Source organism: Primulina tabacum, chromosome 14 (genome assembly GCF_025594145.1).
Source record: "Primulina tabacum isolate GXHZ01 chromosome 14, ASM2559414v2, whole genome shotgun sequence".
Classification (NCBI taxonomy): domain Eukaryota; kingdom Viridiplantae; phylum Streptophyta; class Magnoliopsida; order Lamiales; family Gesneriaceae; genus Primulina; species Primulina tabacum.
The window spans coordinates 6,986,552-7,011,535 of record NC_134563.1 but is presented as its reverse complement, the minus strand read 5'-3'; the positions used below and the strand labels follow the sequence as shown (position 1 = coordinate 7,011,535).

Below are 24,984 nucleotides of genomic sequence, written 5' to 3'. Positions count from 1 at the left end.
ACGAGATGTAAACCTCGGATCTCTGTCTGATAGTATGCTAGCTGGAACTCCATGTAGTCGTACGATCGCATTCATGTACAATGTGGCTAGCTTGTACAAATTATAGTTCATGCGGACAGGTAAGAAATGTGCAGATTTCGTGAGTCTATCTACGATTACCCATATTCCATCATGACCTTGTCTCGACTTGGGTAAACCAACTACAAAATCCATGGAAATATGTTCTCATTTCCATTTCGGGATTTCTAATGGTTGAAGAAGTCCACCAGGTCTCTGGTGTTCTGCTTTGACTTGTTGGCACACGTGACATTTAGAAACAAACATTGCCACGTCCTTCTTCATTCCACTCCACCAGAAATTTTTCTTCAAATCTCTGTACATCTTGGTACTGCCAGGATGGACTGAAAATTTCGAATTATGTGCCTCAGACATTACTTCTTGTCGAAGATTATCGATGTCTGGTACGCACAATCGTCCTTTCATCCACAAGATTCCTTTGTTATCCGTCTCGAAATCTGGTGATTTCCCTTCTTTAGCTTGCTCTTTTAGTTTCACCAAAGCGGAATCTCTATCATGACTTATCTTGATTGTCTCTCGAAGACATGGTTGTGTTGAAAGTGATGTCAGGATTACCTTACTCATATTCTTTCGACTTAAAGCATTTGCTACCATGTTGGCTTTGCCTGGATGGTAGCTTATCGTCAAGTCGTAATCCTTCATGAGTTCGATCCATCGTCTTTGTCTCATATTTAGTTCTTTTTGAGTGAACAAATACTTGAGACTTTGGTGATCAGTGAAAATCTTACATCTAGCACCATATAAATAGTGTCTCCAAATATTCAGTGCAAATATCACTGCAGCAAGCTCGAGGTCATGTGTTTGGTAATTCTGTTCATATGGCTTCAACTGCCTTGACGCGTATGCAATCACCCCTCCAAATTTCATCCAAAATATGAGAGTGAAGATTCAGAAATAATCTCAAGAGTACAAGTCGAACTATAGACAATTACTGGAATGAACAGAATCAGTAAGCCTATAACATTTAGTAGAAGAAAATAACTCAAAAATTTTTATGTCTCAGAATTTCGTGAAAACTTTACTAAAAATCCTTCACATTATGAACATGAAGCGTACCAAATTTGGTGCAAAAATACTGAGCCGTTTGGAAATGATAATTCCTCAAAGTTTCAAAAATCTGGAAAATTTTACGGAAATGATGATATCCCTATCTAAACGAAGGATTTTTGGGTTCGTCGGCGATGCTAGAACAAATGTTTAGTTCTACGTTAAGTTCTCCTCGTCGAGAGCGTTCCAACGCATACTTTTAATAGTAAAAATTCCTGCTAGATCAAAAGTTATGGCCGTTTGAAGTTTGCGCGAAAAACACCTCAACTTCCATGCCATTTGCAAGGTCTACTGCATGCGCTTGCTAGAATTCGCGGTCTACTGCAATTCTGATGCTTCTGCAATCAAGTCTGCTGCTTTTTCAGCACTGTCTACTGCTTTCCAGCACTGTTCGAACCAGTCTGCTGCATTCCGAGTCTACTGACCCAGTCTTCTGCATTCAGACCTACTTGTTTCCATCTACTGGTTCTGGTTTCGAGCTACTGGTTTTGGGTCTACTGAATTTTTTTTATTTTTTATTTTTTTTCTACTTATTTCAGACATGCTGCTTATTTCAGACATGCTGCTTTTTTCTACTGTATTCTGATTTGTTCCCTTACTGATTTTTCCCAACTGTACGTAGTTAGTCTATATTTTCAGTAGTCTATTACAGTAGTTAATTTTTAGAAGTCTTTTATATTATCATAACTTAATTTTTCTAGTTCCCCCTCCCTATATTATGAAACCTGGTTTGCTCTGATACCACTTCAATGTCACGCCCCGGGACGGGGGTTGGTCGACACCGGCGTTGCTCTCAAATTTACATTCGAAAACAACAAGCTTCAGAAGTACACAATTCATAAACCAGTCTTTTTATTCATAAATACTGAATATCTCAATGTCTGATACAAACTCAAATATTTTACAGCGGAAATGTAAAACCGAACATAATACTGTCTTAACAGATGCATCGGAATCTAATTACATAAATCAGAACTGAGAAAAATAACAGTCTTCTTCACCAGCCCCAGAACTGATGATGTTCTTCTTCTTCTAACAATTTTTCCTCGCTCTTATCTGAGATGGATTTGGTGGGTGAGTGATATGGTTGTCACTCAGTAAGCGAGGGCGGCAATAACTCCCAGTTTTCGAAATCATTTTCATACAGAAACAGTAATATGAATCATATACAGAAATTCTTATTTTCATAACAAAAATCAGTATTCAGTGCTCTGAAATCAGTAATCAGTATTCAGTAATCAGTAATCAGTAATCAGAAATTAAACAAGTAAGCACTGAGCACGTTCGTGAATTTCATGGGTGATGCCAGTAATCAGTAATCAGTAATCAGTAATGTTCAGAATATATATTCCTACCATTAGTTCACTAAGTTTCAGTGCTTCAAAAATCAGAGATCAGAAATACTTAAAACAGGAATTATCAAATCGATTTCAAGATATTTATACATAGCCCACTTACAGTAATTTGCTTAAAGAATTTCGGTTGAAGTCTGGAAATCTGCTTGCCTCGCTACTGGATTTTACAGCTTCGAAAAATGCAGTCTCTTAGCTCTAATTTCAAGTGATAACTCAAGATTTTGGTAACATCAATTTCAGAGATTGAGGGTGCTATTTATAGGCCAAAATCTGACTGTTAGCCTTCCAATTAATGACCATAATATGCCATTAACAGCCTTTATTCCATGTTAAATGCTTCAGTTACAAGTCCTGAGCAGAACCAGTAGCTATCTGCTGGAATCTCGCTCCTGAACTCTTCTGCTGCTGGATTTTGTCTGCTGGAAAATACCATCTTCTGAAATCTAAGTTGTTGCTGGAATTGTTAGCTTCTGCTGAAATTTGCTAGCTGCTGCTACTATCGGAATTTGAGGTTCTCACATTTTTTAGATCAATCCAAATGTAATATAAAGTGAACATGAAGTTCCAAGTTTAAATTTCAAAATATGTTATTTGATCTTGTGTATAAGATCGATTTCACTATTTAGCTTCATTAATGTTCTAGTTGAACAATATATGCAACTCGTCTACAGCGACGAAGATATCCTTTAAAGAAAATGAGTGAATATCTCAATGTCAAAGGAATAATGGAGGCTGGTGGTTATGAAAGAAATTGATGACCTGTATGACATATCTTATATTAATTGCAAGTAAATATAAAAGACATTATAAGCGTGATCGACCAAATATTTTAATGAATTCAATTTGGATAGTGTTCTTCATGAAAAATAACAAGTATATTAAAAAGAGAAATTTCACATATTATTTGGGATTAAAATTGTATAATTATTAATGTGTTTTTGCTATAATGCAAAATGATGATTATCTTGAAATACAATTTGTAGTGCTTGTCAATAAAAATAATTGACAAATGACATGTGAAATATGAGCACACTTTAGCTCAGAGTTTCTATCCAAAGTTGGTCATGAGAAAATATTTTCAGTTGTTATGGATGAGTTAATTTGACAGCGATATATATAGAAATCCTATTAGAATTTGAGATGTCAAATGAATTTAGATTCAATGTCCAAAACTATTATTTCAATAGAACATGTCATTATAAAAATTAAAATGATCATTGTAAATGTGATACTTTCATTTTAGTACAATTGAAGAGTTTACTCAAATGTGCAAGTAATTGAAATATAAATTTGCGATAAAATACTTGGAAAAATTATAGATTGAACATTTTTTTAAAAGAATATATGCACATAAGTTATGATACAAAGAAAATGTACGAAAATACTTTTATAAGTTGCATCAATTTGTGGGTTTTGACCATTTGATGCTCAAAGTATCTTTTTCGCCAACTTGAAAGATGAAGATAATATGACCGATATTTTTACAAAATTATCACCTGTATCAAATTCTGGAAAATAAGTGTACAAGTTTGGAATATGAAGAGTTGATGATTTCAATTGATGCTTGCAAAATAGAGAAAGCAATAAAAGTTGTATATTTTTTCTACGTGGCTTTTCATGACAAGGTTTTCAATGAGGCAACTAACAATTAACGAGAGATTTTGTATTCTTTTTACTTCATTAGGATTTTTCCCATTGGGTTTTGCCTAGCAATGTTTTAACGAAGGACATTTATCGTCGGGAGCACATCCAAAGAAGTATCTATTGAAGTACTCTTTTCTTTCATTTCGATTTTTTCCGATGGGTTTTACTGAAAAAGTTTTAACGAGGAAACATTGAGTCTCGGCGAAGTTTTTAAGCATCCATCTTGCCAAATGGATATTTGACGAATTGTTTGTTTGTGCAAATAATCATCTATGAGGGAGTGTTATAAGTTATATTTGAAAGATTTGTAATCAAGATAAATATGACATGATAACATATGTAAAGATTTGTTTGTTGTAATTTTCCCATATAAATAGAGTGATTGTGTTCAATGAAAATTGCATCTGAATATTGACTCTTTTTTTTTTTTAATGAATTCACTCTACTCACCTCTCTTTCTTTTATGATTTATAACATTATTAGTATTAATATATTCACTTATCGCTTTAAATATTTTAAAACAGATAAGAAATAAATGCATAACTAAATGTGAAGCCTTTTATTTTTTTAAGTTCAAATTCTTAAAATATAACTACACTCAAGTATCTATATTGGTTATATTATTTCATTTAATTTTAGTTGCGTTACTTTACAAATTTAATTATCATTAATACTCTATATCATATTAAATAAAATATTTTACTTTTGAAAAGATTGTTGTCGTGAATTTTGATATATTGTTTGTCCGTAAATTTCTATTATTATTATTATTATTTATCTTAATTAGAATTCAATATAAATATTTTTTAACATGATCTAAAAAATAATTTAATTTTTAATCAAAATCTATTAATCTAATAATGGGAAAAGATGGTTATCATCATTGACTTAACCAAGATAAAAAAAATTCAATTTAAAGATAAAAGATTGTTATCATCATGTAAGTGTTATCTCAAATGATATAAACATTTTTTATATCATAATGTTTTATAATAATGTTTAAAATTTAAATATATTCATTATATTATATCAATAATTTTAATAAATTCTCCAAAATTCCACGATCACTGATCTTGGATTAACTTCTTCAACAACACGGGTCAAATTATCAAACTTTACGAGTCGAAATATGCTGAAAAATTTAAAGGCTTTAATTCGACTCGAAAAAGAGATATATTTGGGAAGCTCGAAAAATTAAATTTTTTGTTTCGTGTTTATTTCGAATCAGGGCTCGAGTTTAAGTTCGGTTCGAAAGATTCAAACATATCCCTGAACATGTTCGCAAGCTATTCGAACTATTGCTCGAAAACAAATACTCTAAAAGGTCAAAATTGATTTATTTAATATATATATGATACCCCATGACTAGGCCCATCAAGATTAAGGCCAATCCAGACCCCCGGCCCAGGTACGCTCCTATAAATACTAGGCTTGAGCGTCTAGTTCGTTCATTCACTATATTGATTTTTAGCACATTCACTATATTGATTTTTAGCAGCACCCTAAGCTGCTCTCTCATTATATTCTCAGTCTCTGACTTGAGCGTCGGAGGAGCTTCGTCGGGACACTCTCCCGGCCCCCTTCTAACCCCTTCGTGATTTCAGATTTAGAGTAAATTCGAAGTCTGCATTCGGACTGCTACCACCTACTGGAACCAAACCCTAAATTTTCAGTAAGTATCAATAAATTTATATTATATTAATAAAATATCAAATATCGCAAATTATTTAACAATATAATTTGAGCTCGAGTATCCTTGAAAAAGTTCGAATTATATTCGAGTTCTGCTCGATTTGACAAATTCGAATACAAATCAATTATTTTTCGATCCGACTCGAAAAATTCGCGAACCGTCTCAGTTCGATTACCCTTATATGATTGGATCCTATAAGGACAGGGAAGCCCGGGCTAGCCCCTGGTTTGAACGGACATCTTGGAAGGTAAGTCCTACTTGGGACAGATTTATTTTGAAAGACATGTACACTTGAGAGACATGATCAGTATGAGATATAGATGAGTTGTGGTTGATTTGGACCCGCACGTCTGTTCTGAGTGTGTGTAGACCGTGACAGAATTTCAGATTCATTTGATGGCAAACTAGGCAGTTCTCTCTCAGGATTAGTCGGACGAAATCAAATTGATCATCACTAATTTTCAAAGTTTTTTTCCTCTTAAAAAGTGTTTTTCAATATGATTTCTCCTTCCGAAGACATTCAAAATCTATGCTATTAATAAGGTCATACTATTAATAAAGTAAGAGATATCTTACTACTTGGTTAAAGCATTTTTCGTAATTTCAATATTGTTATACTTCATGTTTTTGTAGTTAAAAACTACAAAATTTGAAGTTAAAACCTTTTTCTTCATAAACTACATTCCTTTTGTAAAAGGAAATTTTTATGTTTCTCGCATATACTAAATAATAGAGAAAAGGAAGAACTATTGATTTTGTTACGATAAGTGGACATGCTAAAGTCAATTGGGATGACTAAATTATTAAAAACCAACAACCATGCAGAAAAATGCACAAAGTCGACAATGATTCTAGTGTATCTGACGCCAAAATCTCAAGTTTGAGACGAATTCTTAGGTTCTAAACCCAATTGTAACAAACTAACTCGAAAAAAAAGCCCACTAAGTCATAATTGGAGGAGATGGTGGTTTTAGTAATACTCTTAAAATTCCATGAGTTTTGCACCAATTTATTTTTGTAAAAGCTCTACCACTTGTGTATTTCACATAGGCTAAACCACATTTCAAATTCTTCTGACATTCATTAACTTGAAGTTTGAATTGCTTAATATTTGTCATAGATCAAACATGCTCTCGCATTTGAAACAATGCACTGTATATATCAAGATCAAATCCAGTAACATTATTTGTAAACAAAACGCAAATTGGTAAATCAAAGTCAAAAATCAAGAAAGATTCCCCTAAAACGACATTTACAAGGACAATCACTACAACAATCCCGAAATTGCTCAAACAAGCTCCCCAGTCACATCTTATGTTCCCTCTATAAACTCAGAATTAAAGAAAGTATTGCCTTGTTTTTATTACTCTCATGTTAATGCGATAGTAGGAGGATTACCTGTGGGGCCTCGTTGTCGACGGGGCCGTCTAGTTGTCTTTCCCCACCCCGTTAGGCTTCTGTCCTCCAGAACAGACTCAATGTTGTTTAGTTGCTGCACCAATGGAGGGCAAACCGTATTTGGCATTATATTAGGGACTGTTTCAATGACTGCTCGTCTCCTACCCCTAGCACTTCTGTTTCTGCTGCCGTTTCTTCTGGTCAATCCCGAATTCCAGTGATGGCCAGTAGCTCTCATCATCCCTCCAAATGTCTGAAGATCCTCTGTAACTTCATGCCTTGACAACGATGTTAGACCAGGCAGGATGTCCCTTTGAAAGTCCCTCCGCTGTCTTCCTCTCCTCGACTGACCCCTACGACTTCTAGTGACTAACAAATTGCCTCCCGTGTCCTCTATCTGGGCTTCGGGAACAAAGGATCTAGGCATGTAGTCATCTTCTTTAGTTTCAACGAGTTGCAATGTCATTGCCTCAAATTCATCAATCTCCTCAAACAAACCTTGCAGTGAGGAACCATCTCTTGTTCTTGATTCTTTATGGAATATACACTCAAGTTCAATAGCACATGACGACATGGTATTGACAAACCAGAGGAGTGAATCTGCCAAGGAAGCTTCAGATGTATCGATATTTGGACAAGATGAGATGGCAATCAGTGTATCTGCTGCATCACGAAGAACCTCGTCCGGCATTTGCTCCGCTTTCTTTTCTAACGAGTGTAATGATCCAATGCTGGGAAGATTTTCCATGGATGGTGTATCGTCGTCACTCTCCAGGGAAACGGGAGCTTCCAAATCTATCACCTTTGTTAACTTACGGCTGTTTCTCTGGCTTTCATATGACCATACGGGAGGATCTTCACAATCACTTACACAAGAATTTAAATCAATGTAGCAGGCGCCTTGTGTTGCCTTTTCCAGATGTCTTTCTTCATAAGCTTTCAGCTCCTCTGGCTCATATGCTAGATTCATGTCAATTATTCTGTTCTTCCTTTTGTTATTTTTGTCGGGAGGGCAATCAACAATAGTCGATGAGGAAACAAATGAGGATGGCTCATGTCCTCGAGCAATTGTGTCAACGATTGGAAACCCAAGAATTTTCTGAACATTTTGAGTCTCATCAATCTCCTTTTTCTCTACAATTACACAATCATTTGAAGCCAAGGTAACTAATGGGGTGTACGGCTGATTACGATCACTAACTGTTTCCCGGTTACGACACAAAGAAGCCCGAGGGACACTCGAGTCTCCTTCACTGCCAATAGTTGGCTTAGGTCTAAGCCAGGGTAATGCCGACACATGATCTTCATGCTTACCTTTTCGATCTACTGTACTGAAATCTTGCCTGCCCCATGGCTCATTTGACGAGTTTGAAACTACCTCGTTCAAGTTAATATCTAGTACAGGCTTTGAATCCACAAGACAAGATCCCCTTGCAAAAATCCCAAATCCGTGATTAATTGAGTGGTCAGATACTACTTTATCACCCTCACTACAGTTAAGATAACCAAAGCCAGCTGATGGCAAGGGAGCCTGTAGTTCTTTTGATCCCGAGGCAAACCCATGAGAAAACCCATTTTTGGTTCTTTGTTTGTTTCTCAAAACTGCATTCAATCTAGAACTATCATTCGCTTGCCACTTTCCTCCGAAGTGTTCCTGGATTGAAGGCGATCCAGATGTGGTTATTTGTCGAGTAAAGCTACCTGTTGGATTCGTCCATGATGAGAAGGAGTGCGCCTGTGAGCCGGGAAAACAACGGGAACTAAAGAATGGGTGTGAACTCTGAGAAGCTACAAGTGGTTCCAAGTGGCCATTAAACTCACCACAGTTTGATCCATCTCTCCACAAATTTTCCTTGCAACAAACAGTAGGATATGTTCCAGAAGCATGATGAAGCTGGTTCAGTGGAGCTTGGTCTGGATTGTAAGCCACAGGCAACTTATCTTGCGGAAGACCTTGCCTCTGAGTGCCAAGGTTATTAGCAGACCCTGAGAGCAAAAATATAACAAAGCTAAGCTTATTACTTTGGCAACTAAAAAGGATAGATTCCGATTATATGTGCTGAATTAACGCATGCATGGCAATCAATGAAACACATGGAAAGTGATGAACTGAACAAAACTAAAAAAACACGAGGAAACCTTTACCTGCTTCATACATGTGGGAGAACCGCCCCCTCTTGTTGATTTCACTTTCAACAGACGAGTTCATCAGAAAACCATCATGGGTTTCACCTAAAAATCTTTCATTTGACTCAGCTGACTTATTCATCCCTTTGGTCTTCCCATTTGAGGAAGTATTACCATGGAAATCAACCAGTATCGGAGACATTGATTCTTGATGAAGAGGTTTGTTTAAATCGGCCAACCCAACTGAGCTCCTCAAACAAGAATTAGAAGTAGAAGCGTCTACTGGACAATTAGCATTCACACCAGCATGACTTCTGAGGAAACTACTTTCAGGTTCTATTAAAGCATTTACTTTGTACTCCTGTAAGTTTTCCCCTTCTTCAGAATCGACATACTCTTCAGCAGAAAGTTGAAGATCAAACAACTTCCTCCTCACCTTCAAAGGCCTTGAATCCAATGCTTCACAGTCCTTTAAAGTAGAACTGTGGGGGAACAGAAACTGATTCGTCTGATTTTCTTTTCCTTTGGTGCAACTAATGGGAGAAGTAACAATCTCAACTCCCAAAATTGATGTTCTACCATGACCAGAATTTGACAAAGGAAATCCAGCCATATGCCATTTACGAGCATCATTGGATGACATTTGAAATCCTTGAAGACTTGATGATGATGACGGTTCTATTGATGCTCGTTGTTTATGTAACTCTTTCCTTTTTACCTCTTCCATCATATCCCTTTGAATTCTGTAAAGACGGTGGAGTTCATATACCTAGATGCCAAAAACATCAAGAAATTAGTTTTTCTAGTGTAAAAAAAAAAACGCTTTTCCCAAAAACTCAAGCTTATAGTACGCAGACCAATAAGAGTATTTTTGCTTCAATATGCCCCCACGCCTAAAGGCGGAAAGACCGGAGAATATTTTCCTGAATGAAATCAACAGCATACACACGCAAACCTAGACTTTTATTATTGAATAAAGAAGGAAACAAGTTTTCTAGATATGAAAACTAGGATGGCCAAAGTCTATGTTCAGACCTTAGGCGATGAAGGTAATCTAACTGGTTTAATAAAATATATTCGCCTTTTTTCTTTTTGCACGGGTATTAAGACATGTGACCTTTATCTATGATACTAAATTAGAAATCATTTTTCCCCAAATCCCGAATTCGTGGGGAGGTGGTGCAACAATAGAACTTATATTTTAAATATCTTTCCAAAATGAGAGAAATGATCGATTACTCAATTTTCAATTCAGATTTTTTTATGAAAAAGATACAATAAGAATGAAACTGCATTACCTGATTTCTGAAAACCGCCTCATGTTCGATCATTTTTTGCTTTAGTGAATCCTTGTCATTCTCTGTATAACCATTTATTGCATTTTTTGGCATGAAACCATTAAAATACCCATTTGTCACAGTCTTGTCTCCGTTAAAAAGGGGCCAGCTACTACTGATTGAATCCTCGTTAAGGTCTCTCATGGAATAATATCCTGGCAAGTAGCTTTCGCAATGTACTTCTGTTCCCATTCCTGTAAGTAATATGTAATGTAAATCAGAATTCACAAAGATGTGTGACATTATACGCTTGATTTAACAGCTTGTCAATAATTTAATGCCCACAATTGTTGAACATTAAAAAAAATTATTCAGGCATGTAAGTTGTCTATCATGTTCTTCACTTTGAAAATGGCAAAACAATGAAAATGGAACAATGGGATGATAGAGATGGGATTTTTTTTCATTGAACTTAAATTCATCTTGAACTAGGTCTGAAAACAATACAGGCTCTGGGATGATAGAGATGGGATTTTTTTTCATTGAACTTAAATTCATCTTGAACTAGGTCTGAAAACAATACAGGCTCTCTTAAGGCAAACAATATTAAATTGAGAACCATCATTTTATGTCCCGTCCAAGGAAAAAGGTACATCATTTCGAAATCAGACGTTAATATTTGACAAACGAGCTTGTTATTTGACATACAATAAACAGGTAAGACAATACAAATCTCATCTTTTGTTACCGAAATTAAGACAAGGGAGCTTCGGCATTATTGATTAAGAAATATATCAATTCATAGGAAACAGGTACATGAATAGAAATAAAAATTACGGAAAGAATAAGCACGGAATCACAGAACTGTACCTGACAGTTCAAGTTCTTCAGTAAGAATTCGAGATCTATCCATTACAGATTTGTACAGAAAAAAAAAGTAGAGATGAATATAAATTAAACTCAAGTGATCCAACAAACAATTGCAGAGAATGAAGACCAAGCACCAATTTATCCCCGAAAGAAGACTTTTTTTTTCTTTGAAAGAGAGTACTTTTTCATTCCTCTAGAAAGGCAAAAGTTATTGGAGACGTATTTTCTAATCCCCGCTGTCAGATTCTAGAACCAGTAAATGCGAGATACCTTTTTTCAAATGAATTAATACAGCAAATTATAGGTAAGTAATGCCAAAATCAGTTAGTTGTACTCCCATGCGTCCAAGATGCGTATACTATTCATTATATTCTCTGTGAAAACAACAGTGGAGAAAACTATACTTGTGTAGTTAAGAAAGCATTAAATAGTATTGCAGAATGTGTGGGTGCACATTGGATTATGCAAAAATTATGGTTTTAAAATGTCACGGACGGTCACATAACAAGTGTCTAGAGGATGTATGGGGCGAAAACAGTCCTTTTCCGGAGAATTTCAAACAAACTTCTAAGTTGTTTTATTAAAAAGAATTTCACTCCCTATGCTATGAAAATCCAACAGCTCCACGACTGGGATATCTGATTGGCCACCAAAGTACATCTAAACCACATCAAAGTTTCAAACCTATCCATGTGTATACCAGGACCTGGATATTACATACTAGTGAGTCTCCTCTGTTATAGTAACAGCTCAACTCAGGACATTGGCATTGATAAGACAGAAGATTTTTTGACTAGTTATGTGCCAAATAGAATAGCATAATGAGCCTTGGAAAACTATTTGGTAAGAGGTTGTTCTTTCATCTAAAAAACAACCGCACGCCTCATGCATAAATTGGACCAACAGTACGTTGAGTGGGTCAAAAAGCAGCATGCTTTTATAAAAGACCTTCAGAATATACTTCAGGAATCCAGAGCAAATCAAACAGACAATCAAAATATACATCCCTTCGAGCCAATACAATTACGCTCATAACATATTATCCCGCATGCACAATAAGAAGATCAAGAGGCCAACAAAGATAAATAAACAAAAAGATATTTAGTAACCAACACCAAAGAAAATTGCATATATTATCCCTGCTAATATGAATACACAGAAAGAATAACACACATACATGATCACACATCAAAACCAAAAGATATAATCAATTCAACTCCAATGAACTGCCCAAATGGATGAGCGCCTCCTTTAATAAGTAATTTGAATGAAACCAATGGCACATCAAAATCAAGACTACATTTACAAAGCAATCATAACTCAATTACCAGATTATTTATCAAAATCCCAAATTAAAAGGCAAAAGAAAATATTTTCTTCTTCTGGGCCATAGCCAAAAACTGGGTAAATCCTAAAAAGATTAAAACATTAAACATAAGTTTTAAAAAGTATAATTACCTCAGACCCACATCCTGGAACCACCTCTCTTCAAGAACCCCTCATGAATTAATCATCCAAAAGTATTTCCAAGCAAACAAGACCTCAAAATCATTAGAAATTCAGATGCTTTTTTATGCTGTAACTTTAAAGAAAGGCAACAAAAATAGTAAAAAAATATACAGAACCAGAAGGAACCAAATTAAAATATACTAATAATTGTCAAATGAAACAAATAAATAATAAAGCGAGTGGTTTGGTAACTCCATTGAAGAAGCTCAGATCCTCATCGAACTTAGCTAAAGATTGAAGAGTTCGATCTGCTGGGCCACTCTCTCTGTCAATAAAACAAGATAGCAACTTTAGAGAGAGAATGATAGAAAATATTATACATACATGTATATATAAAGAAAGAATTTTTAGCATCTGTATATATATTTATTAACAGTATCAATAATTATTATTTAATAAATCATAGAGAGATCCCAGATAAGAAATCTTCACACAAAGGAACGACCTTCCAAGAACAATGACATGAAATGTGTCAACATCCGGTCTCTTTTTATTCTCTGCTATTTCCACGCACAGACACACAGTGAAGGTTTTTTTCGTTTGTTCTAGCCATTGATGATGCACTGAAACAATTTCTGGGTTTTTGGAGGAAAAAAAAAGAGAGAATTAAACAAATAAATAAATGAGGAATTTGTATATTCTCCGATTTGTCTCTGGCTTTCTAGCTTTTGGTACAGCATATATAAATGAAAATTTAATTTCGCAATATAATATAAAACTGTCCGCTAATATAAGTTTGTGTCAACACTGCCATTTTTTATCTCGAATTCTTTTTGTTTTTTTTTGAATAAAATATAAATTTCGAAATATAAATACTGTATTAAGATTGCATTTAGTTTCGTTTCGTATATACGATTGTGTAGGATAGCTTCTGGTGTGATTATTAAAATAATTTATATTAATATTATTTATACATATATATATATATATAGTGTAGGATAGCTTCTGATGTGATTATTAAAATAATTTATATTATATTATTTATACATATATATATATATATAGTGTAGGATAGCTTCCGATGTGATTATTAAAATAATTTATATTATATTATTATATATATATATATATATGTGTGTGTGTGTATTGATTAGTGATAAATACTTAAAATAAAAAGGGTGATCTCGTAGTTCTTGGTCTATGAAGATGCGTTGTTAGGTGCTTCATTTTAATATGTGTTCGAGATATAGTTGTCCATACATTGATAAGAGATGTATGGATTCTCGAGAAGAGAAGAGTCGTCTTGGTCCACCCGGACCGCCCGGATGCTATAAGTGAATCGAAAGTTGTTTCACCATTGGATCTTTTACCCGAATCGCCCCGTCTATCCTCCGGAAGAGAAGTTTGGTTTCAGATCTCTGTTCGAACTTAAAATAATTGAATATTATATATACTGATCAGTGATAAATAATAATATTTTTATTTTGATTGATTAAATTCATGATTAAACAAAAAAAAACATAAATTTGCATTTTGTGTCTATTTATACAAGCCAAAGATTGTGAAGGAAGTAGATATTAGGAGTTTTTCCATTTCCATTTTATTTATAGGAACTAAATATTATTTATCCTAACTCAAATTAAAGACCAACAATCATGCACAAATCTAATTTTAAGAAAATTTTCATTTCTCAAAGTAAATATTGTATAAGTTGGGGTAGATAACATTATTTCATTTTAATAACTCAAGTAAATGCAGCCTAAAGATATGTCGAGGGACACTGCTACATCTATCTTCTTACTGCTATACGTCCAATTAAACTTAATTGTTGATTGTATTTAATTTTAACTTTTTTTATAAAAAAAATTGAGCAAAAACTTGTGTGAGACGGTCTTACGTGTCGTATTTTGTGAGACGGATCTTTTATTTGGGTCATCCATGAAAGAGTATTATTTTTTATGCTAAAAGTATTATTTTTTATTGTGAATATCAGTAGGATTGACGTGTCTTACAGATAAAGATTCGTGAGACAGTCTCACAAGAGACCTACTAAAAAAATTGATGCATGACATCAGAAAATTTTGTATATCAGATAATTTTTCGGAGGTTAGAATTGGAATCGAATCCTTACCTTATAAATAAAACCTAAATTCTAATATATGATCAATGATATTTATAATTTTCCGAAAGAGTTTTGAATTATTTATTGTTTTATAATTGTTCACTTATGATTTTAAATTTGATAAATATACCGTATTTTTTAGTACATTTTTTAATGAATAGCTTATTAAGATACAAAATTGTTGAAAAAAAATGATTCCATTTCATATCCAATCCAGTTCCAATTTTATTCTGATTTCAGATTGAGTTACACTCTCAATCTGGTATTCTACATGATTATATTGGTCGAGTTCTAGTACCCAACAATTCGGAACCTAGATAAATTCGGTTCGGAACTTTCCGATTCGATTCGATAACATCTCTAGTTTTATATTGGTGAGTCGTACTTAGATTTGTTGGACATCATAAACAAAGACCACAAATCTTTTTTTCTTTTCCATATTTATATTCATTGCCGTGCATTTTGGATTAGTCACTATAGGATTAAGAAAAACTCAAAGCTTGATTATGATATTTCTAACATGTTTCAATTTTTAATTTTAAGTAAATATGACTTTGTATGTATGCATACAAATCAGTAGTGCACTAAAACTGTAAAAAAAAATAAAATTTAATGATATAAATTTTCAAGAAATATAAAAATATTGTTATGCGTCACATTATAATTTATAGAACCTTATTCCTTCAATTATAAAAAAAAATTTCTAGACTAATAACTTACTATAAAATTTTGAAGTCATAAAAATTGTTATATATAATTGTTCAACAATGGCAAATAGCATGACCATTGACCAACCACTAAGGCATCGTTTGATTTTATTGATAAAATAAATAAATGATATATAATAAGAGTTATTATAAAATAAAAAATAAGGATAAATAATATTATATCTTCTCTCTAAAAAAATTATATAACCATCAATAAGAGGATAATAATGTATACAGTACGGGCCAGGTGTGGGCTGAACGGGCTTACCACAGTTTTAATCGTGCACACCAAACATATGATAAGTGAAACATTAAGTATGTCTCTTGTGAGACAGGTCTCACGAATATTTATATGTGAGACGGGTCAATCCTACCGATATTCACAATAAAAAGTAATACTCTTAGCATAAAAAGTAATATATTTTTATGGATGACCCAAAAAAGATATATGTCTCACAAAATACGATCTGTGAGACCGTCTCATACAAGTTTCTGCCAACATTAAAAATCAATCACTTCTTATCATGCCGGAAGGTTTTGAGTGGTACAAATTAGCCATTCAATTTGGCTGCCGAGGCTGCCGACTTAGTGAAACATAAAGTATAATTTTTAAAATAAAAAATGCTAATATCAAATTACAAAATAATCCATTTTTATTTAATAAAAAGATATAAAAAAAATATTTTACGACATTATAGCTCCCCTATAACTACCGTATCAAATTTTAAAATTACTAAAACACATCTTTATCTTTATCAAGACATTTAAATTTAAAACATCACATCATTTCTAACACAAATATTTATTAAAAGAAAACCATAAATTCAAAATTATCATGTTCAAATTATTATTCTAGTTTTTTATTACAAAAAATTTATATAAAAAAATCATTGCTAAAATTTTAAATTTTAATTTATTATATAGATTTTTATACAAGTAACTTTGGATTGAAAAATTTTAATACGTTAATATGTATTAAACTGAAAAACGCAGTACCATAAATTTGTTAAATTAAAGAAAATCTTGAAAAAGAAATTAGTACTTAAACTTTTGCTTGGATGTCACGAACATAGCATAATATCAACTATAATTTATTAAATTAAATAAATAATGGCATTTGCATGTTATTATCAACTAATTAACCACGAATCTTAGACCTTAATTGGCAGATTAGAAGTGTTTGCTGGTCAATTAAGTACTAATCGGTCTATATTTTTTTAATCCTTGAATGATTTTTACTTAGGCCCACAATCTCTAGTCATTTTCATGGAAAATGTAAAATGTGTGGAGCATTCTTCTGAGTATTATATATTATATTGTTAGCTAGTGGAATTTCTCGAGTGCCATATATATATTATGATGACAAAAATTTGTGTGAGACGATCTCACTGGTCGTATTTTGTGAGACGTATATCTTATTTGGATCATCCATGAAAAAATATTATTTTTTATGCTAAGAGTGTTACTTTTTATTGTGAATATCGATAAGGTTGACCCGTCTCATAGATAAAGATTCGTGAGACCTACTCATATATGATTCTGATTTCTTAAATTATTAATTATTAACCATACCAATAAGGGGGTGTGGCTTAATCTAAATAATTATGAATTTCTGAATTAAATAATATAGATTTAGTCAATCCTTGAATCCATTTGATTTTTTTTATAGTAAAAGTAAAAACGATAAATTTTTTTGGAAACTAATAAAAACAATATTTTAAATCTGTTATTAGAGTTTAAATCTTTCATCCAAAATCTCCGGTGGAATCCAAAAATTTAAGTTGTTGTACTTTGGGTAAAATAATTGAAAACGTTAACGGGCTTTTAATTGACACAAAAGTTCTAATGAGACGGATCTTCGATTTTATCTGACTCATGAAAAAGTATTATTTTTTATATCAAAAATATTATTTTCGTTAATTATATGTTTCTTCTCTCCTAGGTTTCCACGTGAAGCCGCCGTGAGAGTTTTCTTCTCTTCTGGGTTTCATCGTGAAACCGTCTGTGGGAGTTTTACTTTTCATTGATAGGGTTTTCTTCTCTCAATAATCCACTTGGAATTGTTCTTGTACCTGAGCGTTTTTCCTTTTCTCCATGGACCCAGATGAAGTTGCTCAATTGGTTACCAACCTCAAGCTTTCTACAGCACCAAACAACGATCCACCCCTTACAATTGAGGCTGAATCTCTTTTGTTTGGTGAGCAACGTATGGGGAATTGCCTTGTGGCTAAGGTCTTCTCTTCCAAGGCCGTTAACCGAGAGGCCTTCGTGACTCAGATTTCTCGCATACTACAAGCCACAAAACACATTGAGATAGGGCCCTTGGGTGATAACTTGTTTCTTCTAGATTTCAAATCTCCACAAGATAAAAAACGTGCTCTCTATGGTGGCCCATGGAATTTCTTCAGAGATCTAATTATATTTCGGCAGTCGAGTGGATTGCAAACGCCTAGCATGATGAATTTCACGGAAATTTCCATTTGGATCCAATGCTATAATCTCCCACTTATATTCATGCATAAGGACTTTCTGGAGAAACTAGGCCAACACCTTGGGGCCGTAGAAGAGATTGACACGAAAGAGAATGGCTTCGCTATGGGCAGATACGCTCGTGTTAAGGTACGTATTGATATTACGAGGCCTTTAAAGCAACATATCCGACTTTCTCTTAATAGCGATGAAGAAGACGTCTTTGTGATATTGTCGTACGAAAGATTGCCGGATTTTTGCTATAATTGTGGCCGTATTGGACACTCCTTCCGGGATTGTGAAATAGAGCCTCAAGAAATTGGTAAGCTGAGCTATGGTCGGTGGTTGAAAGCTTCTACAAGGTGTGGGGGATTTACCAAAACACGACAATCCCCCCCACCGAAGTTCCAAGGAAGCAAGCCAATCGGTCCTTCGGGCAGCCCCTCCTACAGTTCTGAGGAGATCGATGCAAGTTATTCGAGAGGTTTCTTACATAAAGATGGAAAGGGGGTTGATGTGGCTGGTCAAAGTGTTGATGAGCAATCTGAAGAGGGGAGTATAATGGCTACTGATATATTGGGGACACCAAAAACCCAAGGTAGATTAGCTGTAGGTGAGTCACACCATACCCATCCTCATTTGGCTATTGAGCAGTTGACGCCAGAAGTAAGCAACCATGAGAAGCAATCTATTGATAACGCTTGTAGTCTTGCTTATCCGATGGATGACCAAGAGACTAAGAAGCACCCAAACCCGAAGTCTCATACACGTTGGAAACGCAGGGCCAGGGAGAAGGGTTCTATATCAGTCAAACAACATCATTTGTCTACTCCGTACAACAGTAGAATACATGGCGAGACGGGCTCTCAGCAGGATCATCCAGTGCTTGGGACAAAACGTGCTCTTGAGGAGCCGATGGATGGTACCAACAGTACATTTTCGGCGGTGGTTGCTAAGCAACCCCGCCGACACCAATGAGTTGTATAGTGTGGAATGCTCGGGAGCTTGGGAACCAACGGGCATTCCATGAACTTAAGCGCTTAGTCGCTAAAAAGTACCCGTCTCTCCTATTCATTTCAGAATCTAAAATGAGAGACTATCAGTGTCGATGGTGGAAAAATATTCTTGGATTTTTCGGTATGTTTACTGCGAGTTGTCAAGGTAGAAGCGGGGGATTTTTTCTTTTGTGGAAAGCACCATTGGATGTCACGGTTCACTCCTATTTGTCCGGCCATATCGACTGCATGGTGAAGCATTTTGAGAAATGTTGGAGACTTACTGGATTTTATGGCAACCCAGAGGCTAGCAACAGACACCTTTTGTGGGAGCTTCTTCGACGGTTATCTGGAATCCAGGAATTTATAGGTGTCACGTGGCTTGTTGGAGGAGACTTTAATGAAATCTGTTTCGATCGGGAGAAATTGGGAGGTAACTCGAAGCCTTTACATCAAACTCAGGCATTTAGGGATGCCCTTGATGAATGCACTCTACAGGATTTACATGGCAGCGGTGAATTTTTTACATGGGTTAATAGGTGTTCATCAAATGATCTCATTTTTGAACGCTTGGATCGGTATGTCGGCACATTGGAGTGGAGAATTTTGTATCCTACCGCTAGAGCCGAATCGTTGGAATTCTATCATTCAGATCATAGGCCTATTCTTATGAAACTGGGCTCCGGGACAGCAAATATTCATCCCCATAACTCTATGTTCCGTTTTGAGACTCATTGGGCCACGGAATTGGATTGTGCGGAAGTAGTTGCTCGAGGCTGGTGCTCAAATGATGCCACACTCACGCTTTCAGACCGCATCATGCAGTGCAAGCTAGCCCTCGATGCATGGGCTGGAGATCGATTTAGACGCATTCCGAGTCAAATAAAGCACAAAAGGTCCCTTCTAAATCGATTGAAGACTCATGATAAATGGCATGCTTCAACAGACTACATACAAGAGCTGGAGAATCAAATTGAGTACCTTTCCTCCAAGGATAAGATTTATTGGAAATAGCGAAGTAGGGTAAATTGGTTGGCTCATGGGGATAGAAATTCGAAATTCTTTCATGCTTGCGTCTCAATCAGAAGAGTGAAGAATCTTATTAGTGGGCTTCTATCGGTGCATGGTGACTGGTGTTCTGATAATGGGGGGATGGCCGAGATTGTGGTGGACTATTTCTCTAACTTATTTACATCGGGCGACCCAAGGATCCAAGATATAAATCCGGTGCTTGAATGTGTTCAACCGAAGGTTAATGAGTAGATGAACTCGGTATTATGTTCTCCATTTTCGGCTGACGAAGTTAAGAAAGCTTTATTTGATATGTATCCGGAGAAAGCTCCAGGACCGGATGGTATGTCGGCATTCTTTTTCCAGAAATATTGGCAGGTGGTAGGCCCGGAGGTTTCAGAGGCTGTGTTGAGGGTTCTGAATGATGGAGCTCCGCTTCAAGAGTGGAATGAGACTATAATCACTCTCATTCCAAAAATTAAAAATCCTATGCTTATGAAGGACTTCCGGCCTATTAGCTTATGTAACGTCTGCTATAAAATCATCTCCCGGGCCTTGACTAATCGTTTTCGGAAGATTTTGGTTATGGCAGTAGATGAGTTCCAGAGTGCTTTTGTCCCAGGTATACTGATAACAAATAACATCATATTGGGTTATGAGGCTCTACACTGGATACGAAGCAGGAAAAAGGGGAGCAAGGGATACGTGGCATTAAAGCTCGATATGAGCAAGGCGTACGATAGAGTGGAATGGGGCTTCCTAGAACTAATTATGGGTAAGCTCGGATTTGATCCTATATGGGTTGAGAAGGTGATGGGGTGTGTTCGTTCTGTCAAATACTCGATTGCACTCAATGGAGATATTATAAGCCACGTTAATTCGGGCAGAGGATTGCGTCAAGGGGATCCTCTATCACCCTTTCTATTTGTTCTGTGCGCTCAAGGGTTGTCATCGATTTTGAGCTCATTTGAATCACGTAAGTTGATTATTGGTGTCCGTATTGCAAATTCTAGTCCCCAAATCTCTCACCTATTCTTTGCTGATGACAGTCTCATATTTTTAAAAGCTACTATCTCCGACTGTTTGAATCTTCGCCAGTGTCTATCGTTTTATGAAAAAGCTTCGGGCCAGCTAATAAACTTTGAGAAATCATCTTTATCCTTTAGCCCGAATACGGATCCAGTGATTGCTGATCAGATAAAGAGGGTGTTGTATATCTCCACTACACAGGGTCATGACATTTACTGGGATTGCCGACATTCTCTTTGCGTAGCAAAAAGCTCCAGTTCAGATATTTAATTGAGACTATAGTTAAACGTTTGAGAGGGTGGGGCAACAAGACATTTTTCGCCGGAGGCAAAGAAACGTTAATCAAGTCCGTTTTACAGTCCATCCCCACGTATGCTATGTCTTGTTTCCATATACCTAAGGCGATCTGTGAGGCTATTGAACGGGAATGCACAAATTTTTGGTGGGGCATGGAAGAAGGGAGAAGGAGAATGCACTGGAAAAATTGGCATACATTATGTGTGCCAAAATGTATGGGAGGGATGGGTTTTCGTAACCTGGAAGCGTTCAATAGAGCCCTTCTTGCAAAACAAGTTTGGAGAATTGCCATTAATCCCGACTCTCTTGTAGCTCGGGTTTTTAAGGCGAGATATTTCAAGCATCATGATATTATGGACGCTCCGATAGGTAATAATCCCTCGTTTATTTGGAGATCACTTTTGTGGAGTAGAAAGTTACTGAGGAAAGGTCTGTGTTGGCGAGTTGGTAATGGAGAAAAAATCGCAACTTTTCGAGACCAATGGATTCCGGGAGTGCAGTCTCTAATGCGGCCTGCAGGTATCTCGAATGATCTTGATAACGTAAACTCTTTCATCGTGAATGGAGCATGGAATGAGTCGCTGATTCGAACCACACTCCCGTCTTATATAGCTGAAGATGTTCTAGCTATCCCACTAGCAAATAATGCGAGTGAGGATTCTCGATTCTGGCTCTATGATCCCAAAGGAAAGTACACTGTGCGGAATGGTTACAAGCTTGAAGTCGGGTTCTTTGATACGCTCAGCCATACCTTGAACACCCATGCGAAATCTTGGTGGAAATTTGTATGGTCATTGTCATTCCTCCTAAGGTTTGGATTTTTTTGTGGCGAGCATTGCACAACATTATTCGATCTCGCACGAACCTGCTGCGGCATCATGTTCCCGTCACAGATCAGTGTCAGTTGTGTGGTTATGGTCATGATTCAACCGAGCACGCTCTATTTTGGTGTCCATTTGCAAAGAAGTGTTAGAAGGATACAATTTTTCATCCTTTACTGAAACAGGTAAAAGACATGGATTTCTTGGATACATTCATCCGAATGAAAGCAGTGTTCAGAAAGGAAGATATGGAGGTTTTTGCGATGCGCACCTGGGCTGTATGGCATGATAGATTGCGGATTTTGCATGAGAAGGTGCCTGGATGTGCTCAATTGGATGTGGAGTGGAGCGCCTCCCTTTTGAAAGACTTCAAGGAAGCTCGGGAATCCTTAATTACCGCACCTGCTCCGAAGCCATTACCCCAGCTCGAACACTGGACGAGACCACCGGTCAATACCTTGAAACTTGAGGTAGACGCGGCGGTTAATTTTGGCACTGGTGGTTATTCGATTGGGGGCAGAGTGCGAGATCATGATGGTCAAATATTGTTTGCCTTCGGAAAAAGAATCTCTAAGCCACAGTCGGTGGTCTTCGCTGAGCTACTTTCAATAAGAGATGAGATGAGGCTGTTGGAGGAACGTGGGATCGAAGTCCATGTAATTACTACTGACTCTCTGCTGGCGGTGCAAGCAGTCATCAACCCAGCAGAAGATTTAAGTTATTGTGGTGCACTGACGTTGGATATTAGGAACTCATTGGACAGCTGCACTGATACTGATCTTAGACAGATTGGCAGATCGGCGAATCGGGTGGCGCATTCACTTGCATTTTTTTCACTTTCTTCCATTACTCCTTTTGTTTGGGAAAATGAGGTTTTTCCGTTTTGGTTGGTGAATCTTGTAACAGATGATTTATTGCTTTCTGAATAAAATTACAAGTGTTACCATAAAAAAAAATATTATTTTCGTTACATGATCTATCTATATTAATTGAAGAGTTTCTACTTTCTACCCTATGAAAAATAAAATTAAGCAGTTTAAGAATCATTTGATAGCTGACTCTTTTTCTCTTTCCCCCCTACTTATTGATTTTTTATTTTTATTTTTTTAGATTTTTAGTTTTATTTTCACTTTTACTTTATTTTGAACAAAAGATGAGACATCGCGCGTTAGTAGCTTCAATGATTGTCATCAAGCCCTGCCATCCGCATTTATAATCGAATGCAACCACACACAATGAATTTCTTCATTCATAAGTATTTGATCATAAATTCAACTCTTTAGTATTATGATCCATGAATCTTATATTATAAAAAAAGTTTTTGTAAGAAATAATAATTGTTTTTTAGTTATATGTTATAATCATACGTAGTTTTTAAATAAATGACAAGCGTTTGATACTAAACTTTATAAAAAATTGTTATTATATATTCAACTTCCATGAGTCACAAGTTCATGCAGTTGTTGAAGAAAATGGTTAGAATGAATAATTTGACATTGTCGATAGTACAATCAAAACATTGTTTGAATGTTTAAAGGCTTAATGAATCGAAATTAAGCAAAAAAATCTCAAGAGAAGGGGTAGGGGAGGCGTTGAGGTACCCCAAGGCCGTAAAATGGCGTCTGACGGCTTTGATTTACTTAACGTTGCGAGCTTTCATGATATATTGCATCCAAATGATGTCTTTTGACATTTTTCATTCAAACTTTTGGATGAAAGAAACCTCTCTGATGAATACCCCCAATGATTTGTATCTATAAATACATTATCAAAGAAAACTAGAAAATACTTTTGATCATTATATTTTCTCCATACGTAGCATTCATTTTGTCTTCTCCACTACATCCTTCTTTTGAAAGAAAGTACAATATTTTGTCAATTATCAATATTTCAAGTACACCACAACAAAGAACAATCTTAAGAAGAATTTTATGTATTCTGAAATCTCAAAATGACCTCATCATCCACAACAACATCAACCACTCCAATCGCGCAAAAGGAAAAAGCAGAGAAATTCAGTGGTGCAGACTTTGAAAGGTGACAAGGAAAGATGTTTTTATGTCTTACCACACTGAGTTTGGCCAGATTTTTCGAAGAAGATCATCCCACCATCATAGAGGACGAAGTCAATCCCAAAAAAAGGGATGCACCGGATGCATGGAACAAAAGTGATTTTCTGTTCAGGAATTATGTTATGAATAGACTAGACAATGCACTCTAACACAAACGAGTTTCATTGAATTTCTTCTCCTTGAATAGTTCTTAGTACCGTAACAACAGTCAAAACCTATTATATTGTATTTTCTTCAATATCTACCAATATCTCTTAACTTATTTTATTCACATAAGGTCGCAGCCTACTAGTTATCCCCAAATAATATAAATTTTTTAATCTGATGATATTGTTTTTCACAATCATTTAAACAAGCTATCCCTAGATCATACATATTTAAAGTTAGTGACTAGCATTCTTAAGAACCCAAACTTAATGTTTACATGGTTAACTATTGACACAAAATTTAACTTCTATGTTGAAATACTCAAAAACTTATTATATAATTTTATAGTAGATTTTCATATACCAGTTTTTCATAG

The 24,984-nt window shown here is 35.5% G+C and overlaps 2 protein-coding genes and 1 long non-coding RNA gene across 4 annotated transcripts; 2 read left to right on the top strand and 1 right to left on the bottom strand.

Annotated features, from left to right (window-relative positions):
- Nucleotides 1-6,947: 6,947 nt before the first annotated feature.
- On the bottom strand, nt 6,948-13,610 carry LOC142525632 (uncharacterized). Of its 2 annotated transcripts, XM_075629962.1 has the most exons (5): nt 13,444-13,610; nt 12,948-13,263; nt 10,641-10,873; nt 9,361-10,111; nt 6,949-9,201 (listed from the first exon to the last, which is right to left on the bottom strand). In XM_075629962.1, exons 3-5 carry the CDS (start codon nt 10,869-10,871, stop codon nt 7,187-7,189), a joined length of 2,997 nt encoding a protein of 998 aa, XP_075486077.1. In that variant the 5' UTR covers nt 10,872-10,873; nt 12,948-13,263; nt 13,444-13,610; the 3' UTR covers nt 6,949-7,186. The 2 variants fall into 2 exon arrangements, with proteins under 2 accessions (XP_075486078.1, XP_075486077.1); XM_075629963.1 differs by lacking the exons at nt 12,948-13,263; nt 13,444-13,610 and adding an exon at nt 11,760-12,933 and having other exon boundaries at nt 6,948-9,201.
- On the top strand, nt 10,880-11,544 carry LOC142525633 (uncharacterized). The gene is made up of 2 exons (XR_012815112.1): nt 10,880-11,111; nt 11,188-11,544. It is a non-coding gene; the product is annotated as an uncharacterized LOC142525633 (long non-coding RNA).
- An 8,038-nt stretch (nt 13,611-21,648) lies between the features above and the next one.
- Nucleotides 21,649-23,318, top strand: LOC142523734 (uncharacterized). The gene is made up of 2 exons (XM_075627467.1): nt 21,649-22,467; nt 22,575-23,318. The coding sequence occupies exons 1-2, from the start codon at nt 21,649-21,651 to the stop codon at nt 23,316-23,318; spliced, it is 1,563 nt and encodes a 520-aa protein (XP_075483582.1).
- Nucleotides 23,319-24,984: the final 1,666 nt, after the last annotated feature.